The sequence below is a fragment of the Belonocnema kinseyi genome, chromosome 2, assembly GCF_010883055.1.
Source record: "Belonocnema kinseyi isolate 2016_QV_RU_SX_M_011 chromosome 2, B_treatae_v1, whole genome shotgun sequence".
In the NCBI taxonomy this organism is placed as follows: domain Eukaryota; kingdom Metazoa; phylum Arthropoda; class Insecta; order Hymenoptera; family Cynipidae; genus Belonocnema; species Belonocnema kinseyi.
The window spans coordinates 67,369,050-67,387,844 of NC_046658.1; the positions used below are offsets into that span (position 1 = coordinate 67,369,050).

At 32.4% G+C, this 18,795-nt stretch overlaps 2 protein-coding genes across 14 annotated transcripts in view; both read left to right on the forward strand.

Moving 5' to 3' along the window:
• Positions 1-2,253: 2,253 nt before the first annotated feature.
• Positions 2,254-3,925, forward strand: LOC117167144 (phosrestin-2). The gene has a single exon (XM_033351854.1). The coding sequence runs from the start codon at positions 2,313-2,315 to the stop codon at positions 3,447-3,449; it is 1,137 nt and encodes a 378-aa protein (XP_033207745.1). The 5' UTR covers positions 2,254-2,312; the 3' UTR covers positions 3,450-3,925.
• Positions 3,926-14,372: 10,447 nt separating this feature from the next.
• LOC117167665 overlaps positions 14,373-18,795 on the forward strand; it is a 109,831-nt gene continuing 105,408 nt past the window's right edge. For 11 of the 13 annotated variants that reach the window (XM_033352757.1, XM_033352761.1, XM_033352758.1 and 8 more), the window contains exon 1: positions 14,374-14,665. The gene's annotated coding sequence lies outside the window, so the exon portion shown is untranslated. Of the gene's footprint in view, positions 14,666-18,795 lie in introns of all 13 variants that reach the window. The other 2 variants (XM_033352768.1, XM_033352769.1) reach the window with 1 other exon arrangement.

Here is an 18,795-nt window from a genome sequence, read left to right on the forward strand (position 1 = left end):
TACACATCTTTCCAAACTTTCTCCGATTCAATCCATGAACTAGATGTACATATGAATTACATTTTCTCATGAAAAGTTTGACTTTCGCGCGTACTTCATGGTTCCTGCAGTCGGTTCCTCTAGGACATGACATCCAAACCTTATACCAGGTGTGTATATTATAGTTCCTCCGTAGAAGTTTCATTTTACGAATGTTTCAGAGTTTCTGTAGTCGGTTTCTCTAGGATGCCACATGCAACCCTTGCACCAGGTTGTGAAAATTATATCTCCTGGAAAATTTGAGTTTATGCGTACATCGGGGTTCCTGTGGTCGCTTTCGCAAGGACAGAACATGCAAATCATGCAGAAGGCGTATAAAATACATCCTGTTTGGAGAAATTTTCTTTAACGAATTCTTGAGTGTTCCATTTTTCGGTGCATTAAACACTTGGATTCGATATCGATCAGATATCATTCATAGGAACCGGTGACTACAAGAACCCTTCCTCCTCATGAAAATAAATGCAAAAACTCCAAAGTACTTAAAAAACGAAACATCTTTTGAGAGGATGAATTGTACACATCTGTTCCAAGGTTTCGATAGCGTGTCCTCGTGGAAATGACTATAGGCACCCTCCCCGGGCGAAAAAATTATATATAGTTTATATCGATGGGCTCTACAAAGAATAGGCTATCTTTTCATTTCCGTTAAGAATTAGGTTAACTTTATTAAGCTTAGTTTTTCAGGAGGAATAAATAACTTATTATTTTTCGAAACAGTTCCAACGAATTAAAAACTCCAGCATTTTGTATTACAGTTTATAACATAATTTAGGCTCCTATAACTTCCCAAACAAAAAATTAAAAAATATTTTCATTTACTTTAACACTTCTACGTATTTAATAAATTTCATACAAAATTAAGTTAACCTAATTCTTAACGGTAAAGAAAAGATAACCTATTCTTCGTAGAACCCATCGATATATAGTGTGAAGTTTTATATATAATATTCATTTGTATTTTTACAAAAAATGTATAAAAGAAATGAATATTATATATAATAATTCACACTATGTATAAACTATACGTAATATTTCCGTCTGGGTCAAGTACTCGTGAAACAAAATATCCCCGAGGAAGATGTATTTTAAACACCTGATGCACAGACTGGATGTCGTGTCCTCGAGAAAACGTCTGCAGGAACCTTGTAGTACTCGCAAAACTGATCTTCCCCGGAGATGTATTTTATACACCTGGTGTACGGATTCGATGTCGTTCCTTAGAGGAACTGACTGCTGAAACCCTAAATTACTTGCAAAACGAAACTTCCCCGAGGAAAATGTATTTTATACACCTGGTGCACGGATTGGATGTCGTGTCCTTGAGAAAATTATGACAGGAATCTTAAAGTACTCGTAAAACAAAACTTCCCCGCAAAAGATGTATTTTATACACCTGGTACACGGATTTAATGCTGCGTCCTCGAGTAAACAACTAAAGGAATTCTAAAGTACTCGTAAAACGAAACTTCCCCGAGAAAGTTGAATTTTATAGACCTGCTGCACGGATTGGATGCCGTATCGTCTAGGAAATGACTGCAGGAATCCAAAAGTAATCGTAAAATAAACCCTTTCCGGGCAAAATGTGTTTTATATATCCAGATGACGGATTGTATGATCCGAGGGTTTCCTGCTAGACTCCCGAGAAATTCCCGTTCGATTTTCAAGAGTAAACTCCCGGGAGATTCGCTGTTCATTCGCAAGAAAATTTTCAGTTGGGCAATTCTGGTCGGTACTGTATTCAACAGCTTACAATTAGTATCATATATTTAAATAATTCTACATGCATGCCAAAAAAATCAAGTTACGAATTTTTAATCATTCCAAAATCAGAACAGTGGCACATTATCAAAGGAAGGGTTTAATTAGAGAAAAAATAAGTTTATCGACATCTTATTTCCGGTAATGTCTCTCTTTTTCTACAATCTATAAAGACTCTGAATCTTCTTAATTGAATTAACGACCCAACTAAAACAGTTGTTGTAACCTAAACAATCTTGAACTTCAAGAACAAATAAGAACGAAGCCCTCCTCAAACCACGACGTCACCTCCTTCCATTCGTCGCCAATATTAGCAGAAACCTAACATCTAGAAGTAAACCCCGCTGCAAAACCATGCGCATTGAAAGAAGTATATTTCCTGATCAGCTTCTGAATAGATTAGGAAGCCCTAGAAATCTTCAACGTCACCCTCACCTTGCCAATATAAACCCAACAATTCTTCACAAGTGGACAGTCGAGTGATAGGACCTTCCGTCAAAATACGAGCAAAAATGGTTGCAAATTTCAAGGTCTTTAAAAAGTCCTCCCCCAATGGAAAAATTTCCCTATACCTGGGGAAACGAGACTTTATCGACTACCTCTCGGGAGTAGAACCGGTCGACGGTGTAATTCTTCTCGACCAAGACTACATCAACAGCGAGCGTCGAGTATGGGGACAACTAATCTGCAGTTTTCGGTACGGAAGAGAGGAAGATGAAGTAATGGGTCTAAATTTCCAAAAGGACCTGTACCTGGTATCCGAGCCTCTCTATCCTGAAAAGAAGAAGTCAGAAACAAACCTGACAAAATTGCAAGAAAGATTACTAAAAAAATTGGGACCAAATGCAATTCCTTTCACCTTTTGCTTTCCCCAAAGTGCTCCCTCAAGTGTGACCCTTCAACCAGATGCTGAGGAAACTGGAGAACCTTGTGGGGTGAGTTACTACGTGAAAATTTTCACCGGGGAAAGCGACTCTGACGTCAGTCACAAGAGAAGTACAATTTCTCTTGGAATTCGAAAAATCCAGTATGCTCCTACAAAACAGGGAAGACAACCTTGCAGTGTTGTTCGAAAGGACTTTCTCTTGAGTCCTGGGGAATTGGAGCTTGAAGTCACTTTGGATAAACAGCTATATCATCATGGTGAACGAATCGCTGTCAATGTTACTGTGAGGAATAACAGCAACAAGGTCGTAAAAAAAATTAAAGCGCTTGTTCAACAGGGAATAGATGTTGTAATTTTCCAGAATGGGCAATTTAGAACAGTCATCAGTGCTGTTGAGACCCAAGATGGATGTCCGATTAACCCAGGATCAAATTTGCAGAAGGTTTTGTATTTAAAGCCAGATTTGGAGGGAAATGAAAACCGAAGAGGAATTGCTCTGGATGGACAATTGAAAAGTGAAGGAGAGAGTCAACTGGCTTCCAGCACCTTGCTGACATCTCCAGATGTTCGAGACTCTTTTGGAATTGTTGTTTCATATGCTGTGAAGGTGAAGCTTTATTTGGGAGCTTTGGGAGGAGAATTGTCTGCTGAATTGCCGTTTATTCTAATGCGGCCAAAACCTTCGGATAGGGTGAAATCCATCACTGCTGATGGGATAGTAATTGACGATCCACCACAAATCAAGGAAAAAATCTGCAGTTAATTATCCGGAATTCATCTTCTGAATTTGATCAATGGTGGGAAAAATACATCTTCTGTTGGATTGAATAATCAATTATATGGTTCGGAACCTGTAGATCTTTTAAACGTAAATAGAGTTTAGGAAGTTCGATTGGTAATGGAAGAACGTATTTTTCATATTTTGTGGTGTGTGTTCGGAGTGATTAACAAATTATCAGAATTCTTCATAAAAAGTGACGTCAAATTTCTTAAGATTGTTATAAAGTTTATTTGAAATTATATGAAGTAATTCGAATTAATCAGTTGACATTTATTAACTATTTTCTTTCTAGTATAGCATTTTATAATTTACTTTTCGTTTTTTAATTTATACTTCATGAGGTATCATTTGATTACTTTCAGATTCTTTTAATCTTCAAAAAAGTAAATTTGATGTAATGTGTTTATAATTACAATTCATGATAGTATGATACCGTAGTGGTTACAATAAAAAAATAATACCTTCTCTGATGAGAATGTAATATAGAAAATATACGTTTTTGACTACGTAAAATTCTACAAACAGAAATTGTATTATTATGAACTATTTTCTTAAATTATGTTACCGCCAGTCACTATAAAAATAAAAATATACACATGTCCATATTGAAATACAAATAAAGAGCACCTATAGTTTGAAATGTTTCCTTAACTTCTTGTCTGAAGACCTTGTTATCAAAATACATATTTTAAATAACCATATTATATGTTGTTGCATTTATGTATGTATGCATTTAAACAGCGAGTCCAAAGCCGTACATTTATGCACGTATATAATAAGATAAGTTCTCCTTGGCAGGTCCGTACGCTTAGACTGACCGCGTTATAAGCATACATAAACGTACAGACTGTACGGACGTATAGATACTACCGTTTTTAAATGGAAATTGGTTTTAAACGCAGGACTATAACAAAAAGATTGACATATTTTTAGTTTTGAATCCGAAGATAATTCTTTAAAAATTAACATTAATATTTTTTATGTGAAGATATGAAAGCAAAAATATGAATTGAGCAACAACTTTGTCATAAATATGAAATAAAAGGTAAGCATGATTTAAAATTTCTATAAAAAGGAATGAGTATAAATCGGTCAGTAGATACAGACAGGTGAAGTCCGTCAACTGTTGCCTTGCAACGGGCGGCATTAATCTCCTTAATTTTCATGTCGAAATTTTCCAAAAAGTAGGTTTTAAAACCAATAAAATGAAATAAGAAACTGAATTATTTTTAATTGATAGTGAAGAAGTAATTTTGTAAAATTTATATATTGAAAATTATGAACAGTAAACTTTTTTATAATTCGGCAATTTTTGAAAATGCTAATAGATACCAAACGTTTTTTGGTAATTTTTAAAAACTATTAAAAATATATAAAACTATAGAAAAAATTGATGAAGAGTTTTTTTTACATTTTTGTAAAACGATGTAATTTCGATCGCAAATTTGAGAACGCGCATGGCGCGCGACTGATGGTTCTCACGCTTCGCACTCGATCTTTGTCTTTCCCTTACATTTGTGCACAAACCTTTTAATATGAAAGGTCAAAGCACCGACAACTGTAATTTGGTGATTGTGATTTCTCTTTTAATAAAGCTCCTTCGGCTTCAAAGAACAGATTCTCATCACGTATATCGTGCTTCGCACTCGATTTTGCAAGATTGCGAAGTTTTCTAGATTATGTTTAACACTATTATATGACATTTATATTATATTTATTTTTGTACCTCGGGCTTTTACTAATTATCCAGACATTGCAAAATAATTTAAAAGATATATTTTTTATGATTACTTTAATATTTGCTCCTTAATTTGCACTAATTTTTTTTCTCAGTTATCGCGAAGAATCTATTTCTCGCAGCGAAATCTAAGAGATCTTTTTGATAAAGTTCCATTCAGGCATTCAAAGTTGAAAAAATAAATATGTCCGATCGCGAAGCACGATATTCAATAGACGCGCGATGCGATGCGACGCGATGCGAAGCTATGAAGATACAATTTCCAGCACTTTTGGCATTTTAGTATTAAAATGACTGCCTCCGCCGACTTACCTGCTTCTTGGTATTATGGAAATAAGGACCTTTTTATAAATATGCTAACTTTACTTATTTAGGACACGTGTAAATCCTTCCGAAAAAGTCAAAAGATCAATTTTCAAACAGTTTTATTACATTTCAAGCAAAAATATCGTGAAGAATTCGGCAAGCATATATTTTCTTTCGTAGTTAACGATGATGCGAAAAACTTTGAACCCTCGGGTAGATCAGGTGGTAGCGCTCCGAGTTTATAACCGAAAAGTTTTTTGGCGTGAAAAATGTGGATTTTTAAATCTTTACCATTTTAATCTAAGATTATTTTTGTATAGAAAATTCTTATTTTCCTTCACTCAATTGAAAACTTGTATTTTCGTTATTATTAGTTTCACATAAAATACACATAAGAGTAGTATAATAAGAATAGAACAAATATTAAAATTTCAAGAACATTTTTCGACTCCTTAAAATTCATAATATGCATAAAAATTGAATCATACTAATTCTTATTTCCTTGTTTTTAGAATTTTTTTATTTTTAATATTGTTTTTTACGATGAAATAAAAACTACTGGGCATCTGCATAGGGTCTAATACAGGAACCTATATAGGAGCCTATGTCCTCTTTCGTCTTTTCTCTGCTTTTTCCAAAAAGTTAATTTTTGAATTTTTAATCTTATTTTTTACGATTAAAAGAAAATCTACTCGTCTTATCGAAAAATGATTAAAAATAAAATTATAGATCTTTTTAAGCGAACAACTTTTGTCTGGTAATTTCAGTTTATACCTTGTGTCGTTTTTTCAAACAAATTTAATATTTTTATTTTTAATGTTATTTTTTACGACTAAAACAAAAACTACGTGTCCTATCAAAAATTAAAGCTCTTTTTTGGATGAACAAGTTTTGTCTCATTTTTTTCGTATCTTGCATAGTTTGACCAAAAAATGGGATTTTTGGATTATTCATTATTTTTGGTACGATCAAATTTGGAATGTTCAACTTTTCGACAAAATGAAAAAAGTTGTTATCATAGTCCTGTAGGGCTTTGAAAAAGAAAAGTTTTTCTTCTCCTGACTTTTTTTCATATCATGCGTTGTTTGGCTTAAAATGTTTATTTTAGTTTGTTTTTTTGGATTTTGAAAATGCTCTAACTCTGATAATTTTCTTTTTATAGAAAAATGTCATGTGGATAAATTGTTTGAGTTTCTCAGTACCATGAACAACCGTACATAGAATTTTTTAATCTTTAAAAAAATGTGGTTTCAATCATTTTTGGTACGATCAAATTTGGAATTTTCAACCTTTCGGCCAAATTAAAAAAGTTGTTATCATAATCTTTTAGGGCTTTCAAAAAGCAAAGTTTTTCTTTTCTAGACTTTTTTTCGTATCATGCGTATTTTTGCTTAAATTGTTCATTTTAGTTTGTTATTTTGGATTTTAAAAATACTATAACTCTAGTAATTTTTGATTTTCCGAAAAAAATTATAAGGATAAATCGTTAAATTTTTTGAATACTATGAATAACCGTACAGAGAATTTTCAAATTTTTAAAAAAGTGGTCTCAAAAATATTCAAAATGTGCCCACTTTTTGAATTTTTATCCAAAATGGCTGGCTAACGAACTTGACCTTAAGTTTAGGACATTTGACAAAAACTGGGGGGGGGGGGATCAAGTTTTACACAAATCTAATGCCTTCTCTGATGAGAATGTAAAAAAATTTTCGGACAACTTTTGGAACAGTAACCAGCTCTGCAACACACTTTCAACAACTATAAAGCAACTCTGTCAAGGAACATCAGGTTTCCTTACAAATTTAATTTATATTATATTTTTTCTCATTTTAGCTTTCTATTTCTTCAAATATAACAGTTTATTAATAGTCGGCGCAATAAAAAAAATCCAGCCCATACTTTTTGTTACCAACTGATCTAACCGGGAGTTCAAAGACTGTACGGTCCATGTTGACGTACGTGGTATTTTAAAAACCGTTTTTCTTGAGAATGACTGAAAATTGCATCTCATTACTTTAACCTTCCGTTCAACACCTATTCCGATACCCTTCGGATCGACACATTGTACCTGGCTGGACCCCTATACATTTACATGCATTTATATATAAATATGGCTTACCTTTACACTCATTTTTACCACAAGCAGGTAAACATTTTTCATCTCTTATCTTTCTCAGTGTTTTCGGCATATGTTTTAGTACCTGTACATGTAAAATATTTCTTAAACGTTTTTATTTGTGAGAAATACATATTTTTTCTACTTTGTTTTCGTAGTTTATTCTGAATCATTTCAATGTTTTTCGAAGAATAAATTCGATTACAATGAATTTTATCATGGAATATGATATAAACTCTCTTATTGGTTCTTATCAATGCACCTAAAACAAGTATATGGGATTTTCGAATGTTGTTGACACACTGGATTTTTTTTCTTGTAAAAAAATTCTACACTCTACAGCCTTTCTTTTCTGTCAACGTATCGGCGCCTGTATGGTGAACAAATGGATTAACTAGAAGGTTGATTTTTTTATCAAAAAATGATTTAATAGCCAAACGAGTAGTGAATTGTGAAATGACGTGAATGGGGGTTAAAATATTACAAACTAGGTAATGAACTGGGAGCAGTATAAATCCAACTATATTTTTAGGTATAATATGAATAAACTGTGAAACAGCAATTTCGATTTTTCAAATTATATTAATTAAATATAATTAAGTTTGTTTACTGGAAATTCTACTTTGATTTTAAACAAAATTATTATTCTTCAAATAATTAAAGCCTAGGGTTAAGTGTTGATATTGAAACCCTAATTTAATAAATTAACTGTTTAAAGGTGCAAAATTGTAACTGTCGATCATTACCTCTAGCAGATCATGAAAGTGTAGGCATTTCATGAAATGGGTAATTACACTAAGTAGCTACGACATATATATTGTTGGCAGAAATAGTTTTGAAACCTACTGATGCTTGTAGAATCGAGACAGCCATTTCAAGCGAAAAATAATGGTAAAACACAATGGAACATTCCTCGTGATTAAGCTTTAAGCTATAGGGGTTCGCCGCGCCTTTTATTTACTTACAACTCAAATCAAGCATTAAATGAACATCTTCATTCATGTTTCGAAAAAGAATTCATGATTGAAACCCCTATATTAAGACTATATTATGTTTGGTCACTTAATTGCTCTGTATATAGAGTTAAGATTAGCCATATTTTCAATATTGTACTTCAGGACGTCGAAAATGTTTATAATTAGTTGATAATTAATTATTATCGTCTTCAAGAAGAAGAATGACTGATTGTAAGAAGGACATTTTAAATTACTTTCTTGCCAAGTACATTATAACTAAAGCTGAATAGCGCAAAATGCATCCTGATGATTTCAGACTAAGAAGTGGATAAAGACTTTAAGAGCCCTCCAAGCAAAATGATTCACGCGAAGAAAGTTTAACCACAGGTTTGAGTCACAGTGTCTGCTTATTTACCGATGGTCAAAATATGCAGTTCACGTATTGAAAAGCTGAAGTTACACAGTTTTTTAAAATCATTAATCGAATTTTTACCCTCGTTAATCAATTTAGTTTATATAGATTCATCATATCAATACTTTAACGAAATATTTTTCTACTAGTTTTTCACTAACCCTTACATATATTGGGTCATTCACAAAATCCGTGATATCTTAAGGGGCGGGGGGGGGGGGGCGGTGCCTTTAAAAGTATCATTCTCCATCACGTAATTGGTGAATGGCCCCTCTGTATGTTTTCGCTATCATCGCATGTAGCAGACTCCTCGCAAATATTGAGAGAAAAGAGCGATATTTTCTCACAAAATAATCTTTAATTTGCTACTTCAAATTAACATTAAAGTTGGTTTGTTTCAATTTAATCTTCCTTTAAATTGAATTACAGTTACGAACACTATTATTCATTAAAAATGCATATACTACATAGAGAACAAAAACAAATTACATTTTCTCTGAAAGAAGATAAATTAACCGCCGAATCGCAGAAAGCGTAATCGCTGCTGAGGAGAAGACCTATCGGCATTTTTGAAAAAAATTTTGAATTTGACTTTTTGAAATGTACATTCTATTCGTAAATTTTATTGCCCATCTTTTTTCTTCTGTAAAAAAGTTGCAGGTATCTTTATTTACGAAATAATGGCAATAAATACGATTTTTTCAATATGAAAAAACTCAATCTTTTTCACTTCAATTCACTCTAAATTATAGAATATTTGACATTTTTACTTTAAATTGGAAGAAATTCTATGGGCGTAAGTTTAGGCAATCAAAAACTTCCAATGGACACTATATTCCTTAGAATTTGTAAAAGTTTTCGGTAAGGTTTCACTTCAACTTAAAACAGTGTTAATGAACTATACGAACGTTTTAATATCTCGAAAAGCACCGCGAGCTCAATGGCACACTGTCAGAATTTTGTCTGGGATTTCCCTGATAATGTTCAGCAAGCTAATAACCCTAACACAAACTGTAGGGAAAATTCAGTAGAAGTTCGGAAATTTTAATAGAGTTAGAGATTCTTTCCTAACAAACTATATGTATAATTCAGCAAAAGTTCGGGAATTTACTAAAAAGTAAGGGAATTTTTTGATATCACACAAGAGGGGAAATTTTACAAAAGTTCGTGAATCCATCGATAAATTAGGAAATTTATCAAAAAATTAATTTAAGGTTGACCACGTATCAGAAATATAACTTAACGGTCATGCTTAATGCTTATATACCTACAAGATACAAATTTATTTCCATGTCTTAGTCGAAAACTATATCGAACTGGGCAAAAAGGTTTTCCGGACCTCTACTTATAGGCCCGGCAAACTTGTTGATACATTTACTGTCAGCCACCTAGCGATAAGTTGTACTGAATAATTAGTTTTCAAAACTATTAGGAAAAAATCCCAAAAGTTATGAATATTTTCTGAAAAATGGAAAAAATCAATTTGCAAAACCTTCATGTATACCGGAAAATTGTTACTATATAAATATAGATATAGCTTCAAATGTGTAAATAAATGCCACAGAATAGAGGGTTGTATAGTATTTTAGATCTTAACTTTGTTAACGAAACCAAATGTTTTGAATGAAAAGTTTGCTGGGTCAGCTATATATAGTATTTTGTTCCCACATAAGAACTATATTCGATGATTGAACATATACTTTTTTGATAGAAACAAATATTTTTCGGGTCCTGTGTAAAATTGTCAAAAATATATTTATTTCCAATCAATGTAACAATAAATGAAGAATGGCAGTTCAAATTTTCATTTTTTAATATAGTCATTACAAAAATTTTTTGTTGAAAGTGAAGTTAAAATTTGATCTCAGAATTTGAGCGCAGTAATAATTTTTTTCTTTCTTTTAACAACGATATTTCTTGAAATTATTATCGATTATTGAGGGAAAAAATTGTTTTGGGGCCTTTTAGTCAAAAATCTCTGTCATACTGCGACACAGCCACACTGAATTTTCATTTTCTTAAAAATTGAAAATTCGATTTTTAGTTTCTTGCACAATTTCCACTGAATTACATAGCTTTTTTAGATCAAGTCTTTTTCACCCGCATTCAGAATCTGGAAATCTCCGGAGTAAAATTTAATTTATACTGAAACTGACGATTTGATCATTTTTATGGTAATCCGCAGCCGATTCATTACCATATGATGGTCAGTGTCACTTTAAAATTGTCAGCTGACACATCTATTTCCTAGAAAATTTAAATGAAAATGTGTAAATGAAGATAGTGTCAAGTTCAAATACATGACTAAGAAATATAAATTACTTACAAGTTCTTAGTTTTGAATTCTAAAAGCATTAATTAAATTTGTCATAAGAGGTTATCCATAAACTACGTAACCTGTCCAGAGAGGGGAGGGGCCACTGAAAGACTACAATTATTCACATGGGGAAATTAGTCAAATGGGGGAGGGGTGGTCGTCTAAGGTACATGGTTTTACACTGATATAATTTTATTCTATGACCACTTGTTAACTCGATTGCCAAAAAGCTGAAGAAAATTGTTTGCATGTAATAGATGATTTTCATGCATGGCTAGTCTCAACTTTTATTCAATCGGAAGACTTATATGAACAAAAATGTTAAACTTTGTTTTTGTAAATAATTTTGTTTAGAACATTTTTCTCCCAAAAAACCACGTGTTTTATAGGGGGTGGGGAGGGGGCCTGGAAAATAGTTACGATAGACTACGTGGGGGTGGGGGGCTCAAAAGTGACAAAAATTTGGCTAAGTGGTTTATGGACGGCCTCTAATAAGTGATGAGTATAAATTCCTCAGTAGATACAGATAGTTGTAGTACGTCAACTGTTGGCTTGCAACCAGTGGCATTAATCTCCTTGATATTCATGTCGAAATTTTCCAAAGAGTATGTTTTAAAACTAATAAAACGGAACTAGAAAGTGATCCTGCATTATTTTTAAATCATATTTGAGAAGTAATTTTTTTAAATTTATGTATTGATTATTGATGATTAAAAACAGTAAACTTTTCTATTATTTTGCCATTTTTTCAAGTTATTTAAATGCTGAAAGATTGCAGTCCGAATTATTATTTTTTAATATATTAAATTTAAACAAACTTAATTTAAAGTTTAGTTGAAATTTTGTCTTAGGGTTTGAGCGCAGTAATAATATTTTTCCTCTCTTTCAACACCGGAATTTCTTGAAATTATTGATTATGAAAAAAAAATCTTTTTTAAAACATTTTTTTAGTAAAAAATCGTTTGTTAAAAATTGGATTTTTAGATTATATTGAAGGCCGATATTTATAACCTATGAAATTGAAAATTCAAAATTCTTGAAAAATTTACTCTGAATTTGCTAGCTTTTTCAAATAAAGTCTTTTTCACCTGCATTCTGAATATCCAAATTTCGGAAGTGAATTTGAATTTCTACTGAAACTGATGATTTCATCATTTTTATCGCAATCAGCAGTCGAGAGTTCCTCCAAAATGATTAACTGTTTCTAATCCAATTTTTTGGGCTTTTTGCGAGCAAAGCATTTCGTAAACTTCGAGGTTACTGGTTATACGACATTTCACCCGAATTATCTTTTATGAAATAAAAATTTTTGATTGATGTAAAATGATGAGTTTTAGTGTAAATGATCCTCTTCAAACGATATTTAAGAATGGAGGAAAACTAGGTAAAATCTTACGTAAGATGAAAAGGGGGAGTCCAAGAAATATTATATGTCCTTACATTTTGTAGGAGGGGGCGGGGGGGGGGTCAAAAATAGCCAAAATCGTCTTTACGTAAATAATGAATGGCCCCTTATCTCGAGTTTTTTTGCCATAAATATTTGCACGTGATCATTAAAATGAGCAATTTCAAATTAAATTACTTGACGCACCTGCGCATTCCTACTTTTTCAAGTAGTCGCTAAAATACTACTTGGCGTGACCAGCATTTTCTTTAATTAAAGGCTGATTGGCACAAGATAGGGTTTTATCAAATATAAAAATTAAATACTAAAGTAGAGAACAAAAACAATTAATAAAGCCAAAAAGTCACAAAAATGAACCCTGGAACCTTCAAATACTATTTTTAACTTTAGGCCCAATTTTTAATTATATATTGTATGTATGCCAGGGTAAAACTAATTATTTAAGAATGATCCACTAAGAGCGGTAATTAAAATAAAATCAGCATTGTTTCTGCTTACAATTTTTTAAGCGACTTGCGGGACCTCTAAATATTTGTTTAAATGCTGTAAAAAATAATGTGCCACAAAACGGATGCGTTTACGGCGAGTTAAGTAGGACATTGTGGGCTAAAGCGGGACATCCGGAATTTCCCATTACATTATTGGATATTGCATTGTCTGGATATAAAACTGGTGACCCGTGCTACTCACATGTTCCACTAAGGTCCGTTTTACATTATCATGTTGACACCAAAAGAGGAATTTATATGGGTGCCATTTTATAAAAAAAACTAAGCTTTTTTTGGGCCTCCCTATAAACTAACTTTGAAAATCTGCTTCTTCTGCAATTTCACCTAAGTGTTAATTGATACAATGAAACTCTTCTATAGCACCGATTTTGGGGCTGACGGAGGGGGGGGGCTAACTCATTATAGCCTGCTTCGCTTTTGTTTGTTCACGCGTGAGTGCTCCCCTGAGTGACAACCAGAGACCCCGCGGCCCCCGCTCAGCTCCGATTATACCCACCTGCGGCGTGGCGTCAATTCTCGGAAGGGCTATAGTAGGGAGGGCTATTGAAGAGTTTCACTGTATCTACATTTTGAATTGCAAAATATAGCCAATAAATCTCATATTATCAAAATATTGCAAAGAATTCATAACTAGTTTCAAAATCTGTTCAAAATTTCTATATCCTCTTCAAAGTAATGAATGGCACCCAAGGCATTCTTACGTCCACCATCATCACATTTAAACTTTAATCTCCCATAAATGTAATCAAACTCCTCAACAACTGTCTAAAATCTACATACTGCAATCAAACCGCCCTACATGAACCCATAATAAGTCTAATCTTCCCTCTCATCAAGATTCACATTGATTCCTATCTCCACATCCGATTGCTACGTCACTTAGACACCGGGTGGTTGGTAGGTGCAAGAAATCATCTTTCCCTGCGTCCTTGTGCAAATGTGCTGACCACTGAATCGGGAGGGTGGGAAGAAGGAAGGGGTAATTTCGCATATCCGGAGAGAGGAAATTGTTCTCTTCTGCATGACACCCGATATGTGAAGACGTCGCGATCCGGCATGGCCCGGGTTTACTACTCTGACCATCATATCGTTTTCTGTAGTCTCTAGTTTGAGCTTCGCGCTATTCGCACCGTGCGTGCCTGAGCCAGAGCCCTCTTAAGCCTAGCCTGACTCAGTCAAGCTCGAGACACCGTCGTGAAAGGTTCGTTCGAATCTCTCGCAAGCGGTCACACGCACCCACCAATCCCACATTACCACCGCCAACACCGGCACCACCCTCGCTCGCATTATTTCGCAGTGTCTCGTGCAGTGTATATTATCTCGCGCCGAAATCGATTTTTTTTGTTAATACCTCTTCGGACATTACAAGTCTCCAGCCAAGGAACCACCGACGGAGCCCAGGAAAAGGCAAATCCAGATTGTCTAAGCCCATTTTATAAGTGAGTAGTGCCAAAATCGACCATCTTAGACACGCACACTTATACCCGTTGTTCCATTTTTGAATTACAAACATAAAAAAATGTTAAGAATGTTAGAAGTTTGGAATTGTCAAAGCAATGTTCAGAAGGGTTTTTGATTTGTTAGGAAATTTTGATGGATTTAGTGCAGGGAATGATAAATGGCGAACCGGCTTCGGATGCCATCCCAAAAAAAGTAATAGCTGCTATTGCGGTTTTAAATAATAAAATGTACATATTCCCTATTATTTTCAAGAAGAATTTTATCATTTGCAAATATCGTGTCGCCGAATTTCTAAGTCGATTTTATGATTTGTACAATATGTATTTTTTATTTGAAGAAGCACTTTTTTCAAAAAGAGGAGAGTTATGACTGATAAATTCAGCAATATTTCCTAATAATGATTCAAATATTTTCCAGTTTAAATATGTCTTTTCGTAACATTCTGTTTGATAAGCTGCTCTAGAACAACAAACTATTTGACTCTGATTCATTTCAATGATCAAAACGAATATTTGAATTTAAACAAGAAAAACCTCTTAACTATTAGAATTCAGTCAAGGATTCTGCAAAAGAAAAAAATCATTGGAAAAAGTAAAAACAATTTTCTGGAATGGTTTGCTTATGTTAAATAAATTTTTAATTGTCTAGTAAATCAAATTGAAAATGTTTTTTGAAATTGCAGTTGCTTTATTTGTCTTACATACGTTACTTAAAATTTGGCTTTAAAGCTTTGTTTGTATAACACTTTGTTTGAAAAATGATAAGCTATTACTGTACAGAACAATATATTTGATTATGACTCATTTTGTTGATTCAAACAAATGTTCGAAATTGACCAAGAAACATATCTTAACCCAGGTAAAAGAATTATATATAGATTGCATATCGCGGACTATAGTATATTTTTCTTTTTTTTTTAAATTTTTCTGTATAAAAGAAATAAAAATATTAGTTTTCTCCACTAAATATAAACTATATACATAAATTTTTTCACCTGGAAACCAGTAGAAATCAGTAAAAAATTTAATGAAAGAAACAAATGATTAGAACAATAAAATAGTTTTCTGGGATGGGTTTCTAGTGTTAAATAGACTTTCAACAAAAAAGATTACAATACGACTCTATAAAAGATTTTGTCTATCAAGTAAAATCATTATTTTTTTCTTAAATTCAATTCTTTTCTTTTTAATTGGATATGTTACTTATCATTTCGCTTCAAAGATTTGTTTGTATGATACTTTGTTTGATAAATGATGAGCTGCTGCTGTACAGAAAAATCTATTTGACTCTGATTCGTTTTGTTGGTTCAAACAAATATTTTATCTTCCTAGAAAAATTTAATTCATCTCAATGCTTTGATCTTACTTTATTTAAATAATTTGATGTATCTTGAATCCTGCCATATTTTTATACATAAGACATTTGCCAAGGAACTATGAAACAATTTTCTGGAACGGTGACCAATTATGTAAATAAACTTCCTCTAGAAATTCCTTTCGTTTCAATTCGTTATTTTCTCTCAGACAACTTGAATCAGAGAGAATGTTACTTCTATTTCTGGATTATGATCCAAAATTAAGAGCAAACACAATTAAGAAGTAATCTCATAAATAATTTAATTCACTAGCCTCAACCATTCTCTGTCAGGATAAGTTAATGACAAGTATGACTTTTCTTCTCCTTTTGATTTCATTTGACTAATATACCCTAAAAAAGTGCTGTTTATTTTACTATAGGCTTATTGTTATATATCTTATAAAAATATGGTTTAATATGCAACATCAACTGAATTTATTGCTAGAATGGTGCCAGATGTATTAAAAACCGTGATTTTCTGAATAAGGATTTATGTGTTGGACATTTGCCTTTTGATGATATCGAATGACTCTGAATGGGATCAAATGTGATGGTATATAGAGATTTTTTTGCAAAGGCCGCTCGCAGACGGTGGCATTGATTTCCTCCCGTCTGGCTTGATTTGCCCTGTACCGTGTGCGTTCCTTTTCTTCCGCGTCTGTGTGTTTGAAGATAACATGCGTACGTATTTACATACATACGTGTACAGAATATTCTATGAGAGTATAAGTTTATAGTATACTGTATGGCTGACAATCCGACCCGGTCGTTATCACGCCGGACTCAACGACATGCACCGGTAACAACAAGCCGGCCGGGTGTCTCGCACTACCTGAGACGCGAACCTCCTCAATGTTACTTTTCACGAAGGTTTATTGTCAAGTTCAAGGACTCTTTCCTACTTGAGACAAAATTCCACTCTTGGAAAGAAATGTTTTTGAATTATAATGTTTATTCAAATTCATTTTAATTTTTTTTATTATTTATTGAGAAACTTTTACAGATATAGAATGAGTTAATTCTGTCAGACTCCAAGGTTTATAATATTCTATTTTTAACTCAAATTTACTGCGTTTCGCGTATTGCTCGATCAACATGCGAAATTCCACAGAAAAACTATCTTAAGTATGGAATTTAAACAGCGATCAAGTGCGGCGCAATTCTATCAATAAACTCTTGCTACGAGGCTAAGTTGACCTTCTCGTCCTGATTTCACAACAGGATTCTTAATTAGCACCTCTCCATCGCAGGGCTTCCTATTTTATTCCAGAAAATTGAAACAAATTAGTCCGTGTTCTGTGAAGCCTTTGGTATTCTACTTAATCGAGTTATCGTAATCTTTAGCTAAAAGAAATATTCTTAGAAATGCTGAAAAATACTAGAAAAAGTAGTGTTTTTCAAGAAATTTTGAAAAAATTCTAAAATTTGTACAATGAATTTATAATAAATTGTAGAAAACCTAATTACAATTTAGATGTAAGCATGAAAATATTTGATTTACAAAAGGACACTGCGCACGTATAATTAATGCATGATTCACATGCGGTGACAAATCAAACACACATTTAAAACTTATCGCAAACCGCAAATTTTTAAACTCTCGTAATAAAGATAACAGGTAGAAAAGTAGAAATAATCAGTAAAGTTCCTAAAATATAAGAAAAAATGTCATGGTCATTACCCAGACTCTTTCCGGTTAGCAAAAATTTTTCCCTATCACTGAGATGAAAAAATCCAAATTTTCACAGCTAAATAATTTTATGTTTTATGTAGGTATTCAAAATCTTAAAATTCGTCATGTCTATGTGTACGGACAGAGATTCCCTTTCCCAGGCAGTCTCTATACAATAGTTACTTCTTTTCTTTCCAATTGGAATCCAATAAATTATCTTGCTTTCTATTTAATCTGAAAGAATTTAATTTCTATTTTCTATTATAAAATCCTAAAAATAAGTGAATTTTATCATTAAATCTTACTTCTAACCTATTTTTTAACAATATATTTCAATTATAACAAACTTTCACGATTACTGAGGACCTTAGCGATTGCTGGGACATTGACCTTACTAGCATTAAAAATTCAAAATATTGGTGCGTATCATAATCTCAAGTGACATTTAAATAAAGTAAATAAATAAAGTAAATTTATTTAAATTAAATTAAATCAAGTAAAAGTTAGTTTCGGCATATAGTTTGTAAGATTTTTAATTAGCTTGAATCAAATTTGAACAATTTATAAAGTGTGATGGTGAAATTAAAGTGTTTAAATTTATTACATAGCAGAATTGCTTGATTTTAAAGAATTTATATTGATAATCTATATCTCAGAGATAGTTAAATTTTAAATTATTAAAATTAAGATTGTATTATTATGAATTTTTTTATTATTAATTTAATTCAATACAATTTTTAAAGATTTCAACGTAACTCTGCAATTGTTAACAGGAATGTTGATTGTTGAAGTCTTTCTCAGTCACCAGTGTGTTTAGTGAACAGGCAATTTTTTTTGCTTTTTAAAGAAGATATCGCAAAAGTATTGCAAATTTTATTGTTTTTATACATTTAAATAAAATATAATATGCAAAATATTTTAGAATGTCCTTGGAATTGTTTTAAAGGTAAATTTATATAAAATCGAAACAACATATCACCATTATTATGACCATTTTTGATTACATGGTGCCATGTGTTTAAAGTTAAAAGAAAAAGTCGAAAAATTTGAATTTTTTTCTGCCAAAAGAAATATTTTTGT